Here is a 26,770-nt window from a genome sequence, read left to right as displayed (position 1 = left end):
ATTCATTGACCCACCAGTTACTCAGGAAGATGTTATTTAGTTTCCATAGATTTGTGAATTCTTTAAAGTTCTTCCTGTCACTGATCTCTAATTTCATGAATTGTGATCAAAACTTCAACCTTAAATTTATTAATATTTGTTTTTCAAAAACATTCTATGTATGCTCAAGGATACTATGCGTTCCTTGGGTGGGATAGTATGATACTTTACAGTGTGCTGTAGTATCATTATCAAATTAATGCAGCACAGAATGTACAAAAAGAACAGAAAACATATTCTACCCTAATTGATTATTTTTCTTGTGAGGTTTCTTCAGAGTCTCTCTGTGTATAACTTTTTCTTTAATATGGTTACTACTTTGTCAGCGTGATTTACTCTGTTGCTTTACATGCCATAAACATTTCCTACATTTTATACACTACTTAAGTGGAGTGATATTAATGGCTATATTTTTCATCTATATCATAGAGCATAATTTTCAACCCATGCCTTGATACTCCATCATGTATACTTTCCCTATTGCTTGTAAGTAAAAGTTGATTACTTGATCTCTACACAAGTTATGTTTTAGTATTTAAAATGTATGACTTACCAATATCTATCATCTCATAGTACCACAAATGAAAACGGTCTAAAATATCCAATATTGATTGTCTCCAAGCTCTGCAGACTGGCAGCCTGAGGTCAAGATGCTGACAGGAACCTACACCTCTGCAGATGCTTGCAGAGGGACCCTCTGCCTCTCAGAGGTTCTAATCATTTCTTAAGATGTGCCACCATTACTCTACACTTGTTTTCATGATGCTATGTCTGTGAGTGTCTGTGTTCCCACATTCTTCTTTTTTATAAGAATAAGATTAGGACTCTTCTCTGCATTAATAAAGCATACCTGCTATGAAACAGTTTAGCCATACCCCAAAGTCTTTGTGTTCAGAAGTTCAAAGAAGTATTTGGATCATCCTCATCAAATATTTCCTTAGCATTAATATCCCAAAATGGAGTAGCCTGTTCAAACATCACTAACAGATTGACAAAAAGTTAACCATAATTTTATTGCAATTTTCACTCTCATCAATTAAGCATGCTACTGTCTGACTGATGGTATTCTCAATATCCTTGGAAATTAATTTTAACATTATTAAAATTAATCTTTATTCTATGTCATGTTAATTTGTAATCATCATTAGGCATAGTTTTAATAAACTGGATAATTTTCACACTTAATTATCATTGTTGCATTTTAATTTGTGAATTGTCTTATCTCTGTTTTTAATATCTAATTTTTCTTTGTATCTAATTTTTCTTCCTTTAATTGTCTTATATTTAATTCTGTAATGCACATGAACTTTGTGGAATATGTGTAAAGATAAAGTAAATATTATAGATACATACTGTATTGTTGAATACTATTCACCTGCTCATGATTCCTCTTATGAAAATGAGTTCCTTCTTAGTCATTAATTCTTCCATATCTGGTTATATTGGTTTATTGGTGTCTCATTTATCTTCTCACCTGTTACTTTTCCATGATCATAATTTTTCAAGTTTGATACATATTTAATATTTCAGAGATGACCTGAATTTTCATTTCACAAAGTCAAAGATGGGGACTAGAGAGATGGCCCAACAATTAAAAGCATTTGTTGCTCTAACAGAGGGACCAGAATGTGGTTCCCATAACCCATATCAGAAGGCTCTCAAATGCCTGTAATTTTACTCTGGGTGAGTGAAAAGTTTCAAGAATTCAGAGTTTACTTCAGACAAATTTGGAAGAACAGAAAGCTGTTATCTGTATGAGGAGAGAGTGTGGAGGTTTGAGGAAGGAGGAAGCAAAGGTTTGAAAGACTATGACGTGGGATGGGACTTGTGTCCTTTATGTCTGAATATTAGCTTGTAGAAGACAAAAGTCAGAAAACTTCAGTAACTTGGAACGGAACTGTCACTGGTAGACTGAGTATCACTGATGGGTTGTGAAAGTGTGTGTGTGTGTGTGTGTGTGAGAGAGAGAGAGAGAGAGAGAGAGAGAGAGAGAGAGAGAGAGCAGGCCAATGGGGGGATGACTGATCACATCTACACTTTAAAAGGTTTTATGAAGTGGGGATGTAATAGAAAGATAAGAAAGGTATCAAAAAGAACAAAAGGGTCCATTAATAGTAAATGTGTGTTGCATGAACAAATGAATGAACAGTGAATGGACCATATTAACAGCAGCATAGTAGTGATGACCTTGGAAAGTGACTCATTCCATTGGATAGTTGACATGGAAGACAGATATCAATGGGAGCATACAGTATAAATCATTCATTCAAAACATCGAATATTTAAATCTCATCTTTTAACTTGTTTTTCAAAGCCAACTATAGGTATTATCTAGGTAATTATTCTTTATTTTATTTATTTATTCACTAGATAGTAGATTTCTTTTTTCTTTTATTAATTCTTGCATTTTCTCAATGATTTTATTTTACTTTGTCGGGCAGCTATAACATTATAAATCCAGAAGAATGATAACAATTTTGTACCTCAATTTCTAGCATACATGTTATTTATCTATTTACATATTTTGATATCCATTGGCCAGATAAGCTAAAATGATAGCAAGGACGTTTGTTCTGTGCTTGATGATGGAGTTGGGCTAATATATCCATCATAAATAAATAATTTTAGTAACATTAAGCTTAAAGCAAGACACAGTCCAATACTACTTTAAAGTGGTTTCTAAGGATTATTAGGAACTTTTAGCAAGTAATCTTTAGTTCTTATTAAAGTCCTGTGCAAATTGTCTGACTAATAGATGTGTGATCAATTGATGTGTCACATTACATTAGTCATCCCATGATTAAAATCACTTTGGATAGGATGTGTTATTCTTTTTAAATAATACTTAACTTTACTGACTATATTTTATGCAGTTTCTAAAAAATGTTTATGCCAAAATAAGCTTTATATTTTGTTACTTATTAAAATATTTAATTTTATTTTATATATAAAGACAGTCCTGGGTGCTATAAAATCTAGGTAAAATATTTAGTTATAGAAATCAATCTCTACTTAATGAGTGAAAAAAATGAACATATTTCAGACTGTCATCAGGAGCAATGGTTGTTAAGCTGGTGACTTTGGGGACTTTCTCCTACTGAGGTTCATTTGTATTTAAAAGTAGAGGTGGACCTCTGATTCTTCAGTTACCCTCTTTATAAGGCACATTTCCCTTTGTTATATCTAGAATTCACCCTGTTGCATCTTATGTTTTCTGTCAGAGTTCTCGCTAGTTACATTATTAGATTCAATGATCCCTCGTTCCCTTGGGGTTCAGCCCTGGAGTGGTTCCTTTATAGTTTTTAAGAGCTTCAATGACTCTATTCATGTGTATGTTCAATAGTTTCTGGAAAATTCCATCTAACATTTATCCCTTCTTCTCCCGATTCTCTTCCAGATAGCAACTCTGTGGATGAAAAGGTTTTTAATCATACTTTTTTTCTTCCCTCCCGACGGATCTTGTCTTTTGTACCTGTTTGTTTGTGACCTGTTAGCCTTGTTTTGGTTTCTCTGCTGAGTTGTGGAAAATGCATGCCTTCCTGGCTTTCCATTCTTTGTCCTTTAAGTGTCCCCCAGTGTGTCGCATTTATGAAGGGGTTACACCTTGCCAGCTGCGCTTATTTAGCTTATATTCACCCACCCGGGGGTCTGCTATGGTCAAACATGGCATCTGTTCTCAAGTCTGGGCAAGTCCAGAATTTCCTGGCTGATTCATGGTCTCCCCTGCAACCTATCAATTTTAAGGGCAACAGAGTACTTGGAATATGATGCATTTCCAGTGCTTCTTGTTTAAATGCAGCTAATTTCAAAACCACCCCACACAAAACGCAGCTTTGACTTGGAGCTGACCCTGCTTAGCATTCACCATCGTAGGTGCTCCGTGTGTAGTGCAGTCAGCCTGTGTCCCCACACCCCCCAGTCTGCTACTTGTAGATGTACTATGCTAAACACCTGCTTGTTTTGTTTTCTTGTGATTCGTTTAAGGCTCGAATAGTAAGTGGCCATGATTTGGAGGCTTCCAAATTCTCCGCACTCCAGGTGTTCGGTGGGTAAGTACTGAATCTCTCTTATTCATTTCACGCAGCAGTAGCACTTAGCTGTCTTCCCAATACAGATTTTTGAAGACAAGGTGTCTGCATGCTGATGTTGGTTGTAAGGCCAGCCTTGCTGTTTTTTGTTGTTTTGACTTTTAAGCAGTATGCTACTTTTCAAAGTAGCTTTTTAAATTAACAGTACACTACAAGTTCTCAGCTGTATGTGTAATTCCATGTGGACATATGCATGAAGGAGAGAGCTGATAGTTCCACACCACTTTAGATCCTATTGTCATTTCGTTAGTAAACACAGCCATGCTATCATACACTGCTGGTATCTGAGCAGCATTGTTTCTGCTTCTTTGCATGTTACCTTTGCATGAATATTTTTTCATATCATTAACTCAGTGGATATAACCATTTTTTTCATACAACATAGGAATTGCATGAATGGAGCAAGCAAGTGTCTAACATTTAATCCTAAAAATAACAAACACCCAAATAAGAATTGTCCTCTTTGAAGCCCCCACTTTCACCTGGGCATCACTCTATGTATATGTTCTCTGCTCTTTTCCTGTGCATGTGCCTTCATATCTATTCCTGTAATATCAGTACTTTGGTATTGTCATCATTTCAGATTGTAACATGTTAGGTCATTCTACATGTGAGTGGATAAGTAGCAGGTAAATGTTGCCTTGTACTGAACTGTTGGAATTGCTTCATTTATGACTGGTTCACTTATGACTGGGCTAACCCTCACGGTGGCCTGGAGGAGTGGGTAAGTGCTATCCTGACATTCATTTTACAAGTGAGGGTGTCAAGTGAAAAGTACCTGAGGTTCCCCTTAATGGAGAAAATGGCAATGTCAATATTTAAACACAAATGACTGAATTCAAAAGTTCACGTGCTCGATCCCTGTCCCAGGTCACCTTGCAGCTTGTAGTTTTTTCTTTTTCGTGTAGCCGTGTGCCTTACAAAACTTTATACTTCATTAATTCTAGATGAGGCATGTATTTCAAAACATGTATACAACAGTACTAATGATTTCTCCTGGAGTAGTCTCAAGATTGCTTTAGGTACTATTATCATAAATGTTCTGTAACAAACATTATATTAGATTTTTCCCTGTAAAATATTATTTTTTAATTAAAATTTTAAGACGTTCATGCATGCATACTGTACTTAGATCATTTTCACCTTTCTCCACCTCCAACCTTTCCTGTGCTCCCCAATTCCCTCTCAAATTCACCAGTCTTCTCATGAGCTCAATAATTAAGTTCATTTAGTGTTGCTTATGTGTATATGTGCTTAGGGCTGACCGCTGAGGATTGGATCACCTCTCAGAAGGCTCATCCCTAGAGAAAATTCCCTCTCTCAGTAGCCACTCACTGCCTGTGCCTCTTCATTGAGGGGTGAGGCCTTGTGAAATTTCTCCCATCCATACAGGCATGTGAGCAGGTGTGTTCATTGTACATGTATAATTAGATTTTCAAGTACAATATTTGACCTAAAATTTAGACATAACTTATATAACTATATACGTGTATGTATGTGCTTATATACTTATAAACATATATCAGGTGTCATATATGTTGAATTTCTAATATATTTGTCTACAATATAAAGAGAAGCAAAACTTTTATACAGACTTTGAAGACTTTTAGGGTATGCATTTTCATAGTCTGTTGTTTTATAATACTCTCATTTCTTCAACTGATTTCTTTTGTTAAATACATTCACATACTAGTTACTTTAAACAGGTTTCAAGCATAAATTTCTTGTAAATTTATATATATATATGTGTGTGTGTGTATAGATATATATAAAACTTTTATTTTAATTCCCCCAATAAACATGATGGATAGGGATTCTGTTATGGATATGTCTTAGCTTTTACCTGTTGCTGTGATGAGATATCCTGAAAAAAGGAAACTTAAGGGAGAAAGTGTTTATTTATGCTCTCAGTTCTGGGTTACAGTCCATCACTGTGGGGGAAGTTACAGCAGCAGGAGCTAACAGCTGGCACTATATCCACAGGGAAGCAGAGACCATGAGTGCAGACACACTAGTGCTTAGATGGCTTTCTCTATTTTATGCAGTCCAGGATCTCAAGCCTAGGGAATGATGCTGCCCACAGTGAGCAGGTCTTCCCACATCAATCATGTAATCAAGATAACGCTTCAAACATTCTCAGAGGGTCTTATTGTGTCCTTAAATATGTGATTAATGGCCCACATTTCCAATGTCAGAGCACTATGGAATATCCACAGGGAGTTTATAGGTAATATATAACCTTAATATTCAACTCAGTTCTTCACTATCCCATAAAAGTTACTTCTTTGTTTACTAAAAATGTACAGAGAATTAAATAAGAGGGTCAACTTCAAAAATAATTCAAGCTAAATTCTAAGAGTGTGAAGATGTGATGTGTCATGGTGTCATGATACTGGGATGTGGACATCTCCTCCTGACACGGTGCCCATCATTTCACAAACACCTTGATCCCATAACTCATGTTGGAATATGGATCTTTATCATTGTGACAGCAACAGAGTTCTGCACTCATATTTTCATTATATGTGTGTGAAGGGTATGAGTTTAATATGTATGTGTGTGTGTGCATGTGTGTGATATAGTACATGGAGGTCAGAAGTTGATGCTCAGTACTCTCCACTTTATATTTTGAAGTAAAATCTTTCACTGAGCCCAGAACTTGCTGACTCCATGAGACTGACTGGCCAGCAAGGCCGCAGGCACTAACTTGTTTCTGTCTCCTTTAACACTTGGGCACACTGCTATAAATCAGGTCCTGATATATATTCAGCATGCATTCCTCCTGCCCGTGTGTGTGTGTGTGTGTGTGTGAGTGTGTGTGTGTGTGAGTGTGTGTGTGTGTTTCTGGGTGGGGGGCAGAGACAGAGAGACAGAAACAGAGACAGCTTGTATCCCTATAGACATAATTGACTCGTGTATTTATATCTTTTTAATATGGTTGCTACTGACTTATGTCTTTTTGAAGAGGGGTGAAAGAGGCTTGAAATAAAAATCTTTAGGAGAGACAGACAGAGAGATAGAGATAGAGAGAGAGAGAGACAGAGAGAGAGAGACAGAGAGAGAGAGAGAGAGTTTGCCTCTGTCTGACTGCTTATTTCCTTTGGTAAAATCCCAAGAGTGTTCTTTCAGAAATACTCACTCATGTCACATTTTCTGAGAGCGGTTGCTATCTTATCTTTCTGGATACCAGGCAGTGTGGCTGTCATTCCTCTTCATCACACATTACTGCCCTGGAAACCTGAGAGTGGGTCCAACTTCAAAAGTAGTTCCTTCATGCTGTCTGTGTTGCCTTTCATGTGCTGTTTCCACACCCCTCATCAGTCCCGACTACACTACATCCATCCTCCCCTGCTCTCCTGAATCAAAGAAAAGCAGCACACACTTCCTGAAACTAGATCAGAGAGCTAATGAGTCTGGTTTTTGCTTAGCTCTATACATTCTTTTTGGCGTTACTGGAGAGGATACACCAAGTTGGATTCTATTGCCACTGTGATGATCCCAAGAGCCTCTGGGAAAGGAACCAAGAGAGAAAAAATGTGAAGAGAAAAATAGGTTGAGAGAAAAGACTAGAAGTGGCCACATATCTCAGTGAGGTCCATAGCAGCTCACATTTTGGTAATTTTATAACATTTGGGTAATTTTTATCATAAGTATAAAGAAAGCAATCATACAGAAAGCATGCAGAATTTTGTTAGTTTACTGTGAGGCTGGCTGAGTAATAGTGGGAAGGGCCAGATGTAGACAACAATAGCCCCTGGGGCAGCTCTAACATCTGAAAAGGCAGCTGGCAGGGGGAGGAAGGGTGATTAGATGTGAAGATTCTGATACCAAACACAAGAAGGACATGTTAGACAGAGCCACAGGGAGCTGCAGGTCGAAGGCTGACTCCCAGAGGAGCCTTGCTTGCCGTAAGTGGCCAGCTGCATGGCTTCTATGGGTCCAGTCTTAGCTGGGGCAGCTTGTGAGAACTGCAGCCCAGAGATCAATGCTATTTTAGTTCTGCAGATGTGGCAGCTGGAGGCTGCCATCAAACTACCATGCTATTATCAAGTTCTCTCTGAAAGATATCAGTATCTGAATCTACCTTCCATGGGACCCAGCTGCTGCAAAACAAAACCACTTGAGCAAATAATTGTGGTTGAAATGGTATGAGACACCTCTCCAAATATAAACCCTCATTTCAATTAGAATGACACCCTTTGGAGTGTCTCCTTCTTTGGCTACCTGTTGTCAGAGTCTCCTTGGCTGTATCAGGAGGAATTCATGGGTTCACTGTGCCTTATTCCCAAAGAGACAGCCTTGTCTGAAGGAGAATTAAAGAAATGCTACAACTTGTTCCTCTCCAGGGATGCTGCTGAGAGGCACTCAGAATGGTTCATACCATCTGACACACCATCATAGACTCTCCTACAATACAGTCTCTAAGAAACTAGGCTGTCCCAAGCCCTGGTAATAGGATTGTTTACCTTTATACCAAGCAGGCAGGGAAAGTAACAAAATCTATGGTGGCATGTTCCAAGGTGGACTTTAAGGGGTTCCTGTTCTAAAGACCCAAAGTCATAATGAGGATGTGCAGAGCAGCACATCCGCAGGCCTGCGGTGGTTCCGTGTGTGCTAAGTACATGAGACAGGATCAAGCGTGCTTCCTGACTGAAGGCACAAGTGCAATGTCAGAAAGTGAAAGAAATGGGAAGCTTTTTAAGTCATAAAAATCAAGAGTCACTAAAATAAAAAGATACAACATAGAGGTAAAGAAAGACCGTTTAGAATTGGAGATTCCCACCCCTCATCCTCTTCCTCCAATGGTCTCCCAAGACCTTCTCCAAAACTGCTTCTCAAGATCACTGTTTCTTCGGTTCATGTGATGGCAGGTTCATGGTTCTGAAATGGCCAGCCTCTGCTTCCTTGCTCACAGGTGTATTTCCACTCCTGTCCACCATTACCGGGATTTTGGATGCTTTTGAGGAAAGAGGCACTGGAGAGAGAGGCACAAAAAGATCAGGGAGGAAGAAAGATGGAGAACAGAGCTTGAGAGACTCTCAGAGAGGGGGTGGGGCACTGTACTGACTGTATTTCCAAATGTTCAAACTGGGGAAGAAAACAATATATATCCCGGGTTTCCTAGGCTGTTTAACTGTTCCCATTGTCACATGACCTGAGAATGCAAACAATTTAATGTTTCCTGTTGTTTCTTTGTTTTATGATTCACCTTGGCTGCAACAGCTCTGTCTTTTCTTATAGGGCCTAACTTGAATTAGGGGCATACAGTATTCATACAGCTGGGTGAATTTTTGTGTATTCCTGTGACAAATTTGACATTGCTCTTGTGTTTATATTTCTCCCTAAAGTTTAGAGTGCTTATTGCCCTCATATTTTCCTTCCCTGTTCTTACCTTAGATTCCCCCCTAGCCAGCCTCTAAGTTACCCATTTAACACAGAAGCTGCATTTGTTCTGATTTTCCAAGGCCCCAAGGTGCTGTTTTTTCTCAGATTGTGTCTTCTCTCTAGTACTCAAGAATTGTTTCTTTCAGTTTGTCCTAGTTCACAAATCTGGTTCTTGGATCTGACTTTCATGAATAAGAAATTCCTGTAAGCCTAGACAGTGATGGCACCCACTGCCATAACACCTTCTCCAAAGGCTTCCAGTTGACGCCACATCTTTCCATCCTCTGCCTGAAGGTCTCCTAGTGTTTAGCAGTGAGATCCCCCACATAGTAAAGTCTGTGCCAGTCACACTAGCCCGTTATGGTGGAGGGAAATAGGAAACCCCACCTCTCATTTCAAGTTAGGTGCATTCTGGGACCTTTCCCATCATTCTAGAGAAAAGAGCTTGCTTTAGATGAAGACTGCATTAGAGATTATTAACTTTAGGAAATTTCTGGGTGGAAAAAGAGACCAAATTCACAGTTCATTGTTGCACAGTACTTTAATCTTACGTCTATATTTTAGCCTCTGTTCACACTGCCATTGACCTCAGCTATGGCATGTTTCTCCAGCTCATGCTGTGTCTAATCTCTATGCTATTGAAGCTTAGTCTCCTTAATCACAGTCTTCTCCCACTCAGATGTACACACCAGCTCATCTTCATCTGCAGTGTGAAATGTTGGTCCTCCTTTGTGGGTTTGAATAGCTTTCCCGATTCCTGTCTCTATTTCATGAAAAGAATGCAGTATTCGACCTCCCATGCTTTTTTCATTTGCTTTTTTTCATTCATGCAGCACCTATTAATATCTAAAACTGAATAGTCATTTGAAGTAGCGTAGCTTGATTAAATGACTACAGAGAAAACAGAGCAGTCAATTCCAGCACAGTTACACCAGAGGTGGAGATGGAAGCTGAAATGCGTGTGTAAGGGAAGAGGAACTCCCAGCTCTGCAGCACACTCAGAGTGCACCAGGACTGCAAGTACACACTGGCTTCCGTGAAGTCTTCCTGCAAAGTTGACATGCCTTATCTTAATACCGATCAAGTTTTAGCACCATAACTTATGATACCTATGAATGGGGATGAACACAACCCTGAATTTCATTGATTGCATGAAAACTGCCTGATTTTTAAGGAAGACACACACAGTTTTGAGATCCTGAGTTCTCACAGAATGAACCATGCCCATATTATGTCCTCCTCCCTTTAGAGGAGATTGGAGTCACCTTCAGCTTTGCTGGCATACTCAACATGCACGGCACTACTTAGCTCAGATGGGACCTGATTTTGCTTTGTTAGGTAACTAACTGCCAGTCAAACACACACCCAGGAACATGGTATGTAACTGATTTGATAGAGTGTCTAGCACACACATATTCTTGAGGTTGCTCCTTAGTACAATATAAATTAGACATAAGGTGCATACCTGTAATCCAGGTAATCAGGAGGGTCAGAAGCTCATAGTTACCTTCAGCAACATAATAATTTTGAGGCTAGCCTAGACTACACAAAATCCTATCTCAAATAAGCAAGTAAATAAAAATCCAACAAAGACCTCACTTTCCCCTGCTTTATACATGCTATTAACTCTTGCTAACTCTTATTTTTACAAGATGACTTATGTCATGGACATTCCAACTGTGCCTAGTAAAACCATGCTGATGTCAATGATGTCTGCCATAGAATATACAACTCACATGGCTGAAATTTTCTCAGAAAATTAAGGTCATAAACTTATGCTTCCACCTTACCACCCTGACCTAATTCAAAGACTTTCTCCCTTCAGGATCAGCATACACACACACACACACACACACACACACACACACACACACACACACACACACACCTACCTACCACTCCACTCATCCATTGCAGGCCATTTTCTCTTTGGTTCTGGAGCATCATAAGAGGACCCACCTAACAAAGCAGCCTGTGGGAAGAGTTCATCCTAGGAAGAATTAGATTCATTGTTAAGAAATCTCAGGAGAGTAGCAGCTATAGTAATGTTTGCTGGCAATCCTTTCAGTGGGTTGAAGAAGGAGGGTTGCAAATTTGCAGCCAACCTGTGCTACACAGCAAAATACTGTCCCAGAGAAATATCAGATAACAACTTTGAGGAGGATATGATTGCTGAGGGAAATTACTACTAGACACACCACATTTTTTCCAGAAGCTCCTTTATGCTCAACTTCCTTGGTGAACATTTATATATTCAAAGCTTCAAGACACAGTCCTCCATGTCTGGTTTGCCTTACACTCATGAATAAATCTGAGAGTTTTAAATACATCACACAGAATCCAGCTTAATCTTCTAACACCTTCTAGATGAAAGAGCAGAAAATTCCATCTTCATGAATACAATATTCAAGCTCCTTAAAAAAAAAGTGTCAGTTTACATAACTACAGAAAATGGTACCTGTTATATGGAGTAGAGTAATGACCCATGTTGGAAAATGACTGTATTTGTTTCTTCTCTATTGTTATGATAAAATACCATGAGCATTGCAATTTATAAAAGAAAACATTTAATTGCACCTACAGTTTCTGAGGGTTAGTGCCCCTGACTGTGTAGCAAAGGCATGGCAGCAGGTGGCTAGAACAGATGCTGAGAGCTCACATCTCACAAGCAGGAGTCAGAGAGCACACTGGGATAACGGGAGGCCTTTGAAGGCTCAAAGGCTGCTCCTCTGGCACACCTCTTTCAACAAGGCCAATGTCCCAATCCTTCCCAAACAGGTCTACCTACTGGGGACCAAGTATTCAAACATATGAGCCTATGGGAGGCCTTCTCATTCAAACCACCACATCACATTCCCTACACTCCCCATTGGCTCTTGGCAATATCATAATGCAAAATGTACATAGTCCAAGTTTAAAATCCCCCATAGTTTTTCAGTCTCAACATTTTTGAAGTCTCTTCTGAGACTTCAGGCAATATCTTAAAAGCCCCCTGTAAGATCAAAAAATCAATACTTCCAACATACAATGGCACAGAATATATGCATATGTAATATATACTCCAAAATGGAGAAATAGGGATATAGTGATAAAATACTGGACCAAACCAAGATGGAAGCCCTGCAGGGCAAACTTCAAATCCTGTAGCTCTATTTCTGACATCAGAGGGCTCAAATGGTTCTTCCCTTCTGTCTTTGCTGCCTGAAACATCCTTCTTTCTTGGGATGGTTAAATTCCATGTCAGCAGCTCTTCTTAGTCAGATAATCCATGGTCCTGGCATCTCCAATATATTGAAGTCTACAAGGAAAACAGAATTCACTTTTATGGCTTTACAAAATGACCTCCTACGGCCTCTTGCCTCTCAGGACCTTCATGCATGAACTACCCTGCCATACATTTCCTGGCCTCACCAGCTCTCCTTTACTGAGAATGAAGACTCTACAGCCCCATTCCTCATGTGTCTCCAAGACTCTAAAGCCAGAGCCACATGAATGACACTGCCAGGATGAAAAGGGGTCTGGTACCTGTGAATCACATTTGTTACAGAACATTTTTAGGCATTTACTTCCACAGGCTGGAAGCCATATTAGGTGGGATCTTGCCCCAAGGGTACTCCTCCCTTTATTCCAATTCAGATAAGGTCTCTCCTTTATTCTTTCAGCACAAGTCTTGGTGTCAACATTTAATTTCTTGGTGTTCTTTTTCTCTTGAAACTGAACATTTTGTATTTCTTTTTGCCTTACTTCTCCTTTTTATGGTAGCCTGCTTAAGAGTGATTACTAATAACCACATGACAGAATCAATATCAAGCTTTCTTGAAATCTGCTTTGCCAAAGAAATTAGTCTATTACTTTTAAATTAGCCTTAGGCAAACTCTTTGGACAAGGGCAGAGAGCAGTCTCATTGTTTACCAAACTATCACAAGAGTTAATATTGTCCTCTCTGAAACTTCCTGAGCTGATCTCCATAGTCTACACTGTTCTCAGCACTACTGTCTTCCAAGCACCTGCTAGTTCTGTTTATAACCTTCAACTACTTTTCTAGTCCAAAGTCCCAAGATCTTCTATATTCTTCAAAAATAAAAGTAAAAACAACAATAACAACAACAAAACCCTCAACTTGGTCAGTTCTTCAAAGCCAGAGTCTACTCCCTACTACCAAATTCTGTATTAGGTTATTTTCTATTGCTCACAGAAAACATAGTTTTTTTAACTTTTTATTTAAGTTAAAAACAATCTTATTTTACATACCAATCCCAGTTCCCTCTCCCTCCCATCCCCTGCTCCCCCTAGAATCTCCTTGTCCAATCCTCCATCCACTCCTCAGAGAGGGTTAAGCCTCCTGTAGGGGATCATCAAAGTCTGTCACATCATTTGGGGAAGAACTGAGGACCTTTCCCATGTATCTAGGCTGAGAGAGTATCCCTCCATAGGAAATGGACTCCAAAAAGCCAGTTCATGCACTAGGGATAAATACTGGTTCCATTGCCAGTGGCCCCATAGACTGCCCAAGCCCTCCAACTGATACCCATGTTCAGGGGGGCTAGTTCACTCTTATGCAAGTTCCCCAACTGTCAGTCTGGAGTCCCTGAACTCCCACTTGCTCAGGTCAGATGTTTCTATAGGTTTCCCCAGCATGGTCTTGATCCCTTTGCTCATTACTTCTCCTTCTCTGTAACTGGATTACAGGAGTTCAGACCAGTGCTTAGCTGTGAATCTTTGCTTCTACTTCCATAAGCTACTGGATGAAGGCTCTAGGATGGCATTTAATGTAGTCATCAATCTCATTATGGGAGAGGGCATTTAAAGTAGCCTCTCCACCATTGCTTAGATTCTTAGATGGGGTCATCCTTGTGGATTCCTGAGAGTTTGTCATTAAGCCCATAATGGTTCCCTCTGTCAAGATATTCCACTCTTAGGCATATACCCAAAGGTTGCCCACTCATACAACAAGGACACCTGTTCAATTATGTTCATAGCAGCATTATTTGTAACAGCCAGAACCTGGAAGCAATATAGATGCCCCTCAACTGAAGAATGTATAAAGATAATGTGGTACATATACACAATGGAATACTATTCAGTTGTCAAAAACAATGACATCTTGAAATTCGCAGACAAATAGCTGGAACTAAAGGAAACCATCCTGAGTCAGGTAACTAATACACAGAAAGACAAACATGGTATGTACTCACTCATAAGTGAGCATTAGACACAGAGCAAAGGATAACCAGCCTATAGTCTATTACCCCTGAGAAGGTAGGAAACAAGGAGACTCTAAGAGAGACATACATGGTCCCCATGAGAAGCCGAAAGGGACAAGAGTTCCAGAGTAGATTGGGAGCATGTGGGGAGGAGAGAGGGAAGGAGGAGAGAGAGGAGAGGAGAAGGGGATCAGGGAGGAGAACATGAATTGGGGGAAGAACAAAGAAGACAAGCAAGGAAAGAGATAAAACACCTTGATCAAGATAAATTATAAAGGGAAGTATCTAATTGGTTTTTTTAAAAGATGGTTTTGGATGACACCAGGCAGCTGGAGCAACAACTAAGATCTTACATCTCACAAACAGGAGACAGAAAATACAATAGAGATGATAGAAGGCTTATGAAGCTCATGCCTATCCCCATGACACACCTTCTTCAACAAGGCCATACCTCCTAAATCTATCCAAGCAGTCGCACCAACTAGGGACCAAGTATTCAAATGTATGAGCCTATGGGGTTCATTTTCATTCAAACAACTACAATGACTAAGCTAAAACACAGGTGTGATCCCACAAAACAAGAGGAATCTATGATGTATAACCTAGTTTCTAGCCCTGCTGATTCATCCCAACGTGTCACCATGAATATAACTAACATAAAAAAATCTCAGAAGAAAAATCAATGAGGAGTAATTAATAACTCTAGAGTGACCATTATGTTTCCCAAGAAAGCTCATAAGGGGTATGATGTTCAGTCTTATTTAACAAGCATTATTATATCCCATAAAGGAAGTTAATAAATTCTCTCTGTAGCCTGTACAATAATAACACAATAGAGCTAGAAAATAATCACAATTCATAAAATAATATGCTTCTACAGACTTATAATATTTCACTCCTCATTTAAAGTAGCAAACCCCTTAGTCCCTTACACTTTCTTAAATATTTAACAGCCTGCTGCTGGAATAGCTGGGTAGTTCTCAAAACACATTGATTCCAAGTCTAAGACTAGCAGATGAAGAAGCTGCTTGCCCTTAAGTCACCTTTACTATTGATAAACCATAGATACATGACAGGGTCATTACAAAGAGTCATTTTAGATGGTATTTTAAAAAACAGAAAAGTTTCTCATTCATAATTTCTTTAATTCTCATAATTTTTGAATCAGGTAAAAAATTGTAGTGTTACAAGTAAAATAACCAAGTCTTTGAGACATGAAGTATACTCAAGTTGAAATAATGTCATAATATCAGACTGAAATTTGACTTGGACTAGATGATTGCGGGACATCATTGCTTCACTGTTATGCCAGATTGATAGAATTTTCAAATAACTATAATCATTTCTGAATCACTTGTATTATGCATTATACTAAGTGTTATACTATGTATTACATTCTTGTGATATTTTGGCAAAAAATGGGGCTGCTTCATGCCCTTGCAGAAAGAATTTAAAATTTAAAAGTAATAGGCAAGGGCAAGGTATGCTTGGAGAAGTAGTGGCAAGTCTGAATGTCTGACCTCACATAGGAAGCGTTGTAGTAGCTTCTGAGTAATATAGTGAGTACCTACACCTTAGGAAGCAATGACTCTCATGTCCTGATGACATCTCAGTTGAACAAGTCCTTGGAGAGGAAAGTGGGAGAGAAGTCAGTGAGCCTATATTCACAGCATTGCATAGGTTTTAACAACTGGGGCAGAGTCATCTGTCAAAAGTATGAAAGACCTAATGTTTAGAGAGACACTAGTCTCCTACAGCAGGTGCGCTCAGGCATGCCTGGAATGTCTTTTGCTTTGAGGGCTTTTATACAACTCTGTCAGCCATGATAAGCATCACTGTACCTCTAGCTCATTATCTTGATGTTGTATTCGACAGTGCCAGGTAGGAAAGTCTAGAGCCTGAGGTGTGTACAAACCATCATTGATAGAACAATTCAAGTACAAATCTGTTCAGAAAGGTGATACCGTCACAATATAATTCATCCATATAAATAAAGATAGCTGCAGGACAGGTACTTAGAAATAGGTAGATTCAAAGCCAACTCTACAGAATCTCAGTCTCACTGTCTGATTTGAAAACCATGGGCAGTAAATTTCAGTCATGTTACATTTTACTATATTCACAGAATCACTTACTGTGTCCCAACTTCCTATCCAGCATCCATTGGTAGGGGAGATAGTTTTATGATAGAATGCCAAAAATACACAACTTTGTTGATGATGATCAGAGGTAGAATTTTCTGGATACAATAAAGGGATTTTCCAAGATGCAGAATTCTATGCATCAAACCGGAAAATTCCTGAGCAAACAGATTGCTGTCCACCCTGGATGACTTGTCCCAGCTGAGGACTAGGTTGTTCCTCAGAGAAGGGTCTAGCTCACTAGAACCTCCCAGAAAAGAGTTAAGTTGAGCAACACATTTCCCCTATGCAGCCTCTCTTCTTGAGGAAAGTACATTGACTCAAACTTGAAAGAGTAGTCTCCTAGTCTGGGTCCCTCCCTACCTGGTACGTGTCCTTGGCCATAATTATCAGTCCTTGCAGTAGCCATCTTCTACCTGTCACAAGGACCTGCAGTCTGGGCAATGTGCTGTTTCATCATCTTCATCAGGGTGAGCCACTTGTGTTGTTACTTTCAAAGCCAGACCCAGATCTTCCCACTGCTTGGAAAATCTTTCTTCATTCTACCACTGAGTGTTCCCCTACTGGCAACACACCACACTTATTGTACATTAATAGTTAGCAATTTTTTGTTTGCTGTCAATCCAGCTACAATAGAACTCTACTAAACAGCCTGATAGGATAACCAGAGTTTCTTTAGCACTCAGACTCTACTTAGACCAGTGGAGCAGATATTGCCAGCATAGTAAAAGTCTGACAAAATATTAATGTTAATGTAGATAGACTTAGGAAGGGAAAACTCATGGGGGAGGACAATGATGTGTCACTTAGCATCAAGTCAGCATGTTTGGTCAGAGCACAGCAAGTGCGAAGTTCTGCCAGTCACACAGGTACTTTGGCCCCATGTAGAAGATGTGACATGACATTTGCAGCCATCCTTCCTCTTGTGCTTATTGTAGTTAGCTAAGAAAATGGTTGAGAGAATGGTATAAGCAATATATAGGACTGGAAAGTAAAACCATGTTGCCCTGTGGGTAGCATATGTCAAATGGCATTTGATACATTGATTGGCTTTTCTTGCTACACTTTGGTCAGGAGCAATCACTTGGGTATAAGAACTGCCTGTCCTAGTCGGTAGATGTATAAGGCTCATGACTGGTGTGTCGGATTTTGAAGATATGCTGGTGCCAATTAGAAATCCCTAAAAAATTAGTTGACAATGAAGGATTATTTTTGCTGTGATTTTTAAACCTGCTTTACTTAGTCTAAATACCTGAAGGATTATTAGCTTACCACAGTGGCGGTGGGATCCTAGAGTTTTCTCTTGACTGTTACTATATTCTGAGAATGCAGAACCTAGATAGCCTCTATCTTCTGTTAAAAATCATTGCATTGTTAGAAAACAAGATCCTAGTGGCCCCCACCTACATTTAACTACCATTGTATTGAGGAGAAGTATGATCCTGGTAGTCTCACATCCCCTTGGGTATTATTGTATTATGGGTAGGCAGTATCCTGGTGACCTCCACTGTTCCTCGGGTATCATTGCATGGGTACATGCCTTGTTCCTTTGAGAACACTTCACTTTTCTGCTGGGTGAAGCCAGCAAAGAAATAAACAATGGTTTGAAAATTTTAATCTCTGTTGCATGAAGTGAGGTGGAAACAGGGACTTTGTTATGATTTGGAAACCCAACAATTGTAAATTTGGAGATACTATTGACACAGAATATTGGACAATCACCTCAGCTTTCAGCACATTAGGCTTGAGAATAATAGGAGATGATTTCCAATTAGAGATGTTGGATGGATGACTAGGGCTGTCAGCCTAACTCATAGGTGACGTGTTAGTGATTTGAGATTCAATTCCACAGTAGTTCTAGTTACGGGAAAATGGCATAAAGCCTAGTAACCTATACTAGGGAGCAGAAAGAAATAGTGACACTACTACACCATCCTAATAGTATACACTGCCTTATTTATATCAGAAACAAGGCAGGTAATTATGTCATAGAGACTGTGACAAACTGTCAAATCAATCCTTAGGATAGTTTTAGATTCATGGTACGTAAATAAGTAAACAAGGATAAAACCATCATTTATTTTCTTCTTTTTATTTAAAAATAGAAATCAATAGTTTTGGATCTTGTCTAAACTCAGGAGTCTCAAACCAAATTTAAGATAAAAATCCATCTAAATTTTAACCATAGGAAAAATTCTTTCTCTAGAAGTAATGCTTCTTTAATTTGTCCAAAAAAATAATTCTGATTTCCACCTTAACTTGGTACTGTTAGTAGAAAAGTAATTGGTATGTGTGGACATTTAACACAGACACACAGTAAGCAAATGTTAATTACATTGTGGTCATTAATAGTCTTTTTTTTAGTTTTTTCTTTTATTTTGTGTGCGTGCATATGGGCACTAGTGTACACATGTGCCACAGCTCACACATAGAGGTCAGATTCAGTCCTATCCTTCTGTGGGATTCTGGGGATCAGACTCAGGTTGTCAGGACTGGCAGTAAGCACTTTACCAACTGAGTTCATCTCATTGATGCTAATCTTGGTTTTAAATCCCCTTCAATATCTACAGCTATGATAGATTCATGATAATGGCTTTAGATTTTACAAAAACAAGTAGTATTTTGATAGAACTTAAGTGCACATTATGAAGAGGGAAAATATCTTAATTTTAACATCCATAGTACACAGAGAAGCTAGGATGGGTAACAAATGAACAAAAGAGCCCAGATAATTCACATGCTATGAACTGTCATAAAAACACATTCTATTCCATCTGTTATTTCACGTGGAGGCCATCGCTATAAGCTGAATCATAAGTGGAAAGGCTAAGCTGGCCAATGGAGACCTGAGCAATAGAGCTAGTCACAAGAAAAACATTCACTTCCCAGCTACTTACCTCATTTGATGGTGGTGGAAGACAATGCAGGGTCAATGATCTTAACCAGTTAAACCATTGCTGGCAAACTGAAATATTTATTAATTTAACCTTTTCCATGACCTTGAATAATTAAAAATCATCCCAATTTCTCTCAAAATGGAACAAATATCTTGGCCTTTATTTTTATCAGTTCAGAGCTTTGCCTTTTTGTCTTGGTTTGTTATCCAGTTTTGTCCTAGATTGGACACCGTATGCTTTCTGTTGTTTATCACTCAAGAGTCTGACTTTCCCAGGCAGTTGCATGACTCTGTTGTGAGGGATTTGCAATTCTGCTGAAGCACAGGCTTCTACTGATACCCTGCATTGTCATTTCTATGCTTCCCTGCTACTCAGTGATTAGGAGGTCCCATGGGAAAGCCTTATTGTTGTTGTTTCTGAATCTGCAGGTGCCTATGTGACACAACTACCCTCTGCTAGAGACTTGATTTTTATTTTATCCTTTAGCAATGTGTGCTTAGAAACATATACATTACCTTAATAAAATGCAATAGTGTTTACTCTAGAAATGAAAATATGTTAATAACAATAAACAATCAGTATGGAGATTCCTCAGAAAAATGGGAATAAACCTACCACAAGACCCAGCAACTCCACTCTTAGGCATATATCCAAAAGATGCCCATTCATACAACAAAGATGTCTGTTCCACTATGTTCATAGCAGCTTTATTTGTAATAGCCAGAACTTGGAAGCAACCTAGATGTCCCTCAACTGAAGAGTGGATAGAAAAAATGTGGTACATCTACACAATGGAGTACTATTCAGCAGAAAAAAATAATGGAATCATGAGATTCGCAGGCAAATGGATGACACTAGAAGAAACCATCCTGAGTGAGGTAACCCAGTCACAAAAAGAGAAACATGGCATGTACTCTCTCATATATGGATTTTAGACATAGATCTGGGGGGTGCCAGCCTACAATCCTATGGCCAGAGAGTCTGGGAAACAGAAACTTCATTTAGTGGCTGATCGAAGAAGAGGCAGACTCCCTTGGTTAAGTACTGAGCTGAACTCAAGAAAGCCAGTAACAGAGAGGGAGGACTGGTGATCAAAGGGATTAAGACTGGGCTGGTTTAACCCCCCAGAAACAGCTGACCAGACAAAGGTTAACTCTTGAATCCCAGGCATCAGCCTGGGAATCCAGCATGGGACTGATCAAGACCCCCTGAATGTGGGTGTCAGTGAGGAGGCCTAGGTAATCTATTGAGCCTTGGGCAGCAGATCAGTACCCATCCCAAGTATACACATGGACTTTGGACTCCCATAGAACAATGTGAGGTGCACTCTCACCCTGAACTCTTGGGGAAGGGTCTAGGCCCTGCCCTATATGAAATGAAAGACTATGGACACCCCAATGGAGGGCCTCACCCTCCCTTGGGGAATGAGGGGATAACAGGGGGGGTTGGGGGAGGGCATGGGAGGAGGGGAGGGAAAGGGAGAGGGACCTGGAACTGACTTGTGAAGCAACCTTGTTTCTTATCTAAATTTAAACTGGAAAATAAAAAAAAAGTTTCATTGTTTCACTGATTGCCTATAGGAACATGCTGGGGTTATTTGCAAGAGTGCCGACAACTTGCCAAGGGCTACACCACTGGGGAAAAAATGTCTATTCCCTGTAGGTATCACTAACTGCCTATAGATCTCCAGGGAAAGGTGGGGACTCTTGAGCACCCTGTCCCATCTATCTCCTTGAGAGAATGCTAATAGGCTCTTATATTGATCATGTGCAAGACATTGAAGCTGTTTGAGTTCCAGAGTACAGTGATCACAGCAACATTACAACCCCTTTCTTCTAGCTTCCAATTTATAATTGTGTGTTTACATTTATTGTAAGTTGTTTGCTGGGCACTAACTATCTACCTAACTAGCTCTGGATCATTGACTGGGGCCTCACACTTAGGGTTTTTTGTAGTTGTTATTGCTTAAGCAGGTTTTCTTTAAGAGCCAAGGGAAATGCAAGTTCCTGCCCATTAACAAGAGAACTAGTTTTGTTCTTGAGCAGCTCAGCAGTGGCTTACTTTTGTGCTAAAGTGGATTAATCTATACCTCTAATTTTAAAATATAATTTATAAATAGTAATTTATAAATATAAATACTATAACCCTAACGAATTTGTTAAATTCAAGAGTAGGAAAAATTAAGAATTTGACAGAGTATAGCTCAATAGTTAAATTTGAAATGAAAAAGAACAAATATCAACAAAAGCTTCTTAAAACAATATTCTCTGGGATAAATACTTGATAAGTCAAACTTTGGGACAATACAAATGAGTCTCACAACATGTAACAAGTGATTCGTCAAATCAACAGTAGTCACCAAAAATCAGTAAAAGTGATAACTGTAAGTTGTAGCAGACGAAGGGCCCCATCCAGTGGATACAAATTCAAGAAGTGGGAAGCAAATGTTTGCAGTCACCACAGACTGTGAAGGTAGAAAGTCTGAAAGGCACAGAAACATTTGCAGTCAGTCTTGATGGTGAGCAAGGAGAACCTGGTAGACGACATCTAAAAGGTTGGTGTTTGCTGAAAGAATCTCAGCATGGTTGGAAATGGCCTTTTCTAAAAATCCTGAAAGAATGATTAGGAGACCTCATCTGCTTAAAAGCTTTGATGGACATCTCACAAGCTGGCTAGATGGAAATGGCATCTAATGGGCACACGCTTAATGTCCGCTTAGCTGTTTTGAGTTTAGACACTGAATGAATTGTCAGTAGATTTCATAATTCTCATTCTTTAAAAAAAAGCATGTAAACGTTATGCTTTTTCTCTTTGTTTATTAATGTAGTAGTTGCCCATTGCTACCTTTTTCCTTTTTTCCATTGATCTCAGTAGCTAGTCAGTTGACTACTGGATTTCTGGGTATATTCATTGTGAACAGCCAATGTTCCACATGGTATTTAGAAATACAACTCAATACAGTTAACTGGGCTTCTTTTTCATCTTCTCGTGCCTTCTGTCCCCTCCTCCACTCACCTTGTGTGTGACAGTGGCATTTAAGAGGGTGAGGACTTCATCCTTGCTGCTTTCACTTCTTGGACTAGTTTCTGGCACACACTCTCTGTTTACCATCCCCTGCACACACCACAGTCCCATGCTTATGGGACCCATCTTCTCTTCATGGAAAATTGATACCAAATTCCCTGATCACCCTCATAGCAGTTCCTGTTTTTTTTTTTTCCTCAGGGAACATTTCAATGTTTTACTCTGTATGTTTTATATGATAATCTGTTTGACAGCCATCTTTTCTTCCACAAGGTTACAGTTTTCCTATCAATGAAGGTCATACCCTTGTATTTTAATCACTGTATTCGTGTTCATAGCTTGATGCATGGGCTGTAACAGGAATATCTTAAAATGTTTTAATGCTGCTAGAATACATTCCTGTTTCTTTTAGATAAGACTATGCTTTCAAATATCTGTTTAAAAAGAAACAACTACCTGCCTCTGTTGTGACATCCACATCTGATAACCACTTAATAGATTTCTATGTGACAAGCATTTGTACATGAAAAATGTATGTTAATGGCCTGGAAAGACATTCTAATGATGGAATTATCAGACAATCACAAGATATTATGGAGAAAATGGGAAAAACAAAAGTCACGTTGCTCATAGTACTCAGGTATTATCAGCATCAAGGGTTACATATTGTGAAGGGCAAATTATACTAATAAATAAACAATACAGAGGCAATAGAATTATATTTTCTGGCTTTTAGTAATGTGATCATTAATATATGTACAGCAAAGAGACTGTCAACTGTCCATTTTTACATCAAAAACATTGGTGATGGTTTTTTTGGTCTGCCTTTTCCCTAAACACTGCCTTATTTTTTTCTGAGGAAGAAACAGCATTCATTGAAATAAGTTAAATGTTCTTGTTTTAATATGCATTCTGTACATTAAACTATGTTAGATTGTTGATACTTTGAATGTAAGTTCTGTAAGTGATTGCTCATGAATACCTCATAGATAATCCCCAATTTTTCCACAACTACTTGGTAAGTAAACTAGATTAATAAGTTAGAACTAGGGTAGAGCAATGGCTCAGCAGTTAAGAGAAAGTGCTTGCTGCTCTTACAGAGAACCCTACTTTGATTCCCAGCACACATGTCAAACAGGTCACAACCACCTGGAACTGTGAGTCCAGAGGCATCTGACACCCTCTTCATGCCTCCACTTGGGCTGTACTCATGTGCACATACCTGCAAACAAGTACACTCACATGCACATAATTAAAAAAAATAAGTTAAACATCTAGGAGCTGGAGACACAGCTCAGTAGCAGTGTGCTTTACTCCACAATGAAAGCAGCAGATTCAGGTACATAGTGGTCAGTCTAAGATCGAGGGCAGTACCCTACTTGCCCCCACATATATAAATATGGTTTGCCAAACCCTACAGTTTTGAGCTGAGTCTCCCTGATGGCAAAGGGGTCCTCTTTTCCTGAGCTGCTTGTGTCAGAGGTTACTAAAGGCAAGGCATTATTCTTTCAGGACATATTTTGGCAACACATGTCAGTTCATCAGTTGACACTCTTCCTTTGCTACTCATTTTAATTTTTCAAGATTGACTTTATTTTAATGATGGGGGCAGGGCAGGTAAGTGCAGGGACCCACAGAGGCCAGAAGCGTCAGGCCACATACAACTGGAGTTACAGGTGGTTATGAACAACTGATGTGGGTGTTAATAATCAAACATGGGACCTCTGTAAGAGCAGCATGTGTTAGCTGCTGAGGCATCCCTTCAGCCCCATTTATTTTTTAATTATATCCAAGGGCATCTTTGTTGGTAAGTTTGGAAACTCTTACTTCATATCTCTCCATTAGCACTTCTTTGTGTGGAGTTCTAAGTTGCTAATAAAAGCAAAATATTACTTCCTTAATACCCAGAACAATGTGTTTATGCTTCATGTGGAATTTGTTGGAAAAATAATATTAAAGTAGTAGCTTAGAGACCTAAGTGGATCTCCACCTGTCTTTCTATAAAGTCTATAAGTATTATCATCACGCTGTCATTTTTTTACTTCAGTGGGCTATTAACTTGAGTTCCTAAAAAATGGAGCATGACAGAATAGGCTGTGTAGGATTTGAATTCACTAGATCAACAACCTTCTATGTAGTGCAAATAAGGGGAAAGTATAAAGAAAAAAGGATAGGAAGTGCAGGGGAAAACACCATTCCAGGATGCTAAAACCACAACATGAAAGCCACGACATCTGGTCCAAAAGGAGGTCAGGCTGTTATCACACAGCTGGCCTTACCCTTTGAACTTTGACTAGTATATCCTCTGTAAAGGAATGAAGATGAATGTGAATAGAGAGAAAGGCTCAGGGCATGAGTGGTTTTTCCCTACAGATGCTTCTGTGGTTCAGTGACTTTTGCTCCTCTCCATGGAAACATGTAGTAACCAAAAGCAAGGGTCAAACATTTTTATAGTAACTGGACACTGTTCTAATATGCAAACTCATGAGCAGAGCTACCTACCACATCAGGGCTCAGGTGACACAGCAAAGAGTTGCTATGATTACACATAACATGATCGAATATTGACTCATTATGGACAGGAAAATAACAAAACTGGAATTTTCTCAAATAGAGAGCACATTTAGTGTCTAAAGTAATGAATCATATATATTGAGTTTTCTTTTCATACCCCTTACTTGGAAAATCTCTCCTTAACAGTGTATACTTTAAAAGGTTGTGTTTTTATAGTATTATCAGTTCATTCCAACCTCATGGAATAGAATAATTGTGTCCTAAAATTAATCTGGAAGGATATACCGTATAAACTCTTTTTAGCTGTAATCATTTTGAAATATATTTTCATTTATTCTTTGATAATTTCATACATGTATACAAAGCATTTTTATGGTATCTACCTGTGTCTTTCCACCTTCAACTGTCCTATATCCCTGCATGTCTCTTCCAGAAATTCATGTCTTTTTTTTAACCCATTGAATCCAACTAGTGATGCCCATGTGCTCATAGTCAGAGTCACCCATAAAGATGTGGGCAACCAACCAGGGTATACATTGCTTAAGAAAACAGACTCTGTCTCTCTGTCTCTGCCTCTCTCTCTCTGTCTCTCTCTCTGTCTCTCTCTCTGTCTCTCTCTCTGTCTCTCTCTCTCTCTCCTTCTCTTCATCAAAATTCAAATCCATCTTTTAATGCTGTACAGTTTTATTTTTCTGGTAGCTATGCTAAATGTTTCCATAATGCATAGATCTACATTTTCTCTTTTAGTCTACAAATTGCACCATGAGTAAGTGACTTCTGGAAGATATAAGAAGATTCTATTGAAGTTTCTGGGTTTATTATCACCTATCAAACATTAAATTACATACCTTTTTACATTATACCTTGTTGAATTTAGAGAGATGCCTAACTATGGTCCCATCATTACAGATATCTGCTCTAACCCATATTCTCATCTCACAGTCATGTCTCCATAAATGGTAGGTAACAACTTAAGGTAAGAACATGACTTAATATACTTAAGGCCTTCATCAGAAAATTCTTAAGGATCAAAAATTAGCTTATAAAGTAGTGTCATGAAAATCTGACATTCAAAGATAAATATTACAAAATAGTAGCTTAAAAATACAACTGATGTATAGGTGTATTAGTATATACTAATATTTTAGGACAGAGCTATCAAACCAAAAATTAAGGTTTGGGTTTGCCACATAGTTATGATTTCCACGATGTGCTGTGGAGCAAAAAGATGAATTGTTTGTAGGGGCCAACTTGTAACTCTACAGAAAAATTACAAGTGTCTCCAGCTGTAATCCAGTTAAGATGAAGATAGTTCGGTATTCTCTGTCATGTTATCTTCAGTAGCACTGAGATCGACATTCTATTGTCTTTATACCTAAAAATCTGCACACATAAAGTACTTCAAAGGCATTCCAGGTGATAGTCTTAAAGTAACTATATTTGACAATGTTAACACACATTTTAGGTTGCCCCCACAT

At 38.8% G+C, this 26,770-nt stretch overlaps 1 protein-coding gene across 5 annotated transcripts in view; it reads left to right on the top strand.

Moving 5' to 3' along the window:
* Unc13c (unc-13 homolog C) overlaps positions 1-26,770 on the top strand; it is a 449,289-nt gene that overhangs the window by 118,074 nt on the left and 304,445 nt on the right. For all 5 annotated transcript variants that reach the window (XM_005073734.3, XM_040739669.1, XM_040739671.1 and 2 more), the window contains exons 3-4: positions 3,437-3,459; positions 4,024-4,088. In XM_005073734.3, the coding sequence (XP_005073791.1) occupies positions 3,437-3,459; positions 4,024-4,088 (88 nt within the window). The remainder of the gene's footprint in view (positions 1-3,436; positions 3,460-4,023; positions 4,089-26,770) is intronic.

This window comes from Mesocricetus auratus, unplaced genomic scaffold (assembly GCF_017639785.1).
Source record: "Mesocricetus auratus isolate SY011 unplaced genomic scaffold, BCM_Maur_2.0 Super-Scaffold_100691, whole genome shotgun sequence".
NCBI classification, from domain to species: domain Eukaryota; kingdom Metazoa; phylum Chordata; class Mammalia; order Rodentia; family Cricetidae; genus Mesocricetus; species Mesocricetus auratus.
The sequence above is the reverse complement of the archived record's forward strand: the minus strand, read 5'-3'. Positions and strand labels throughout refer to the sequence as shown.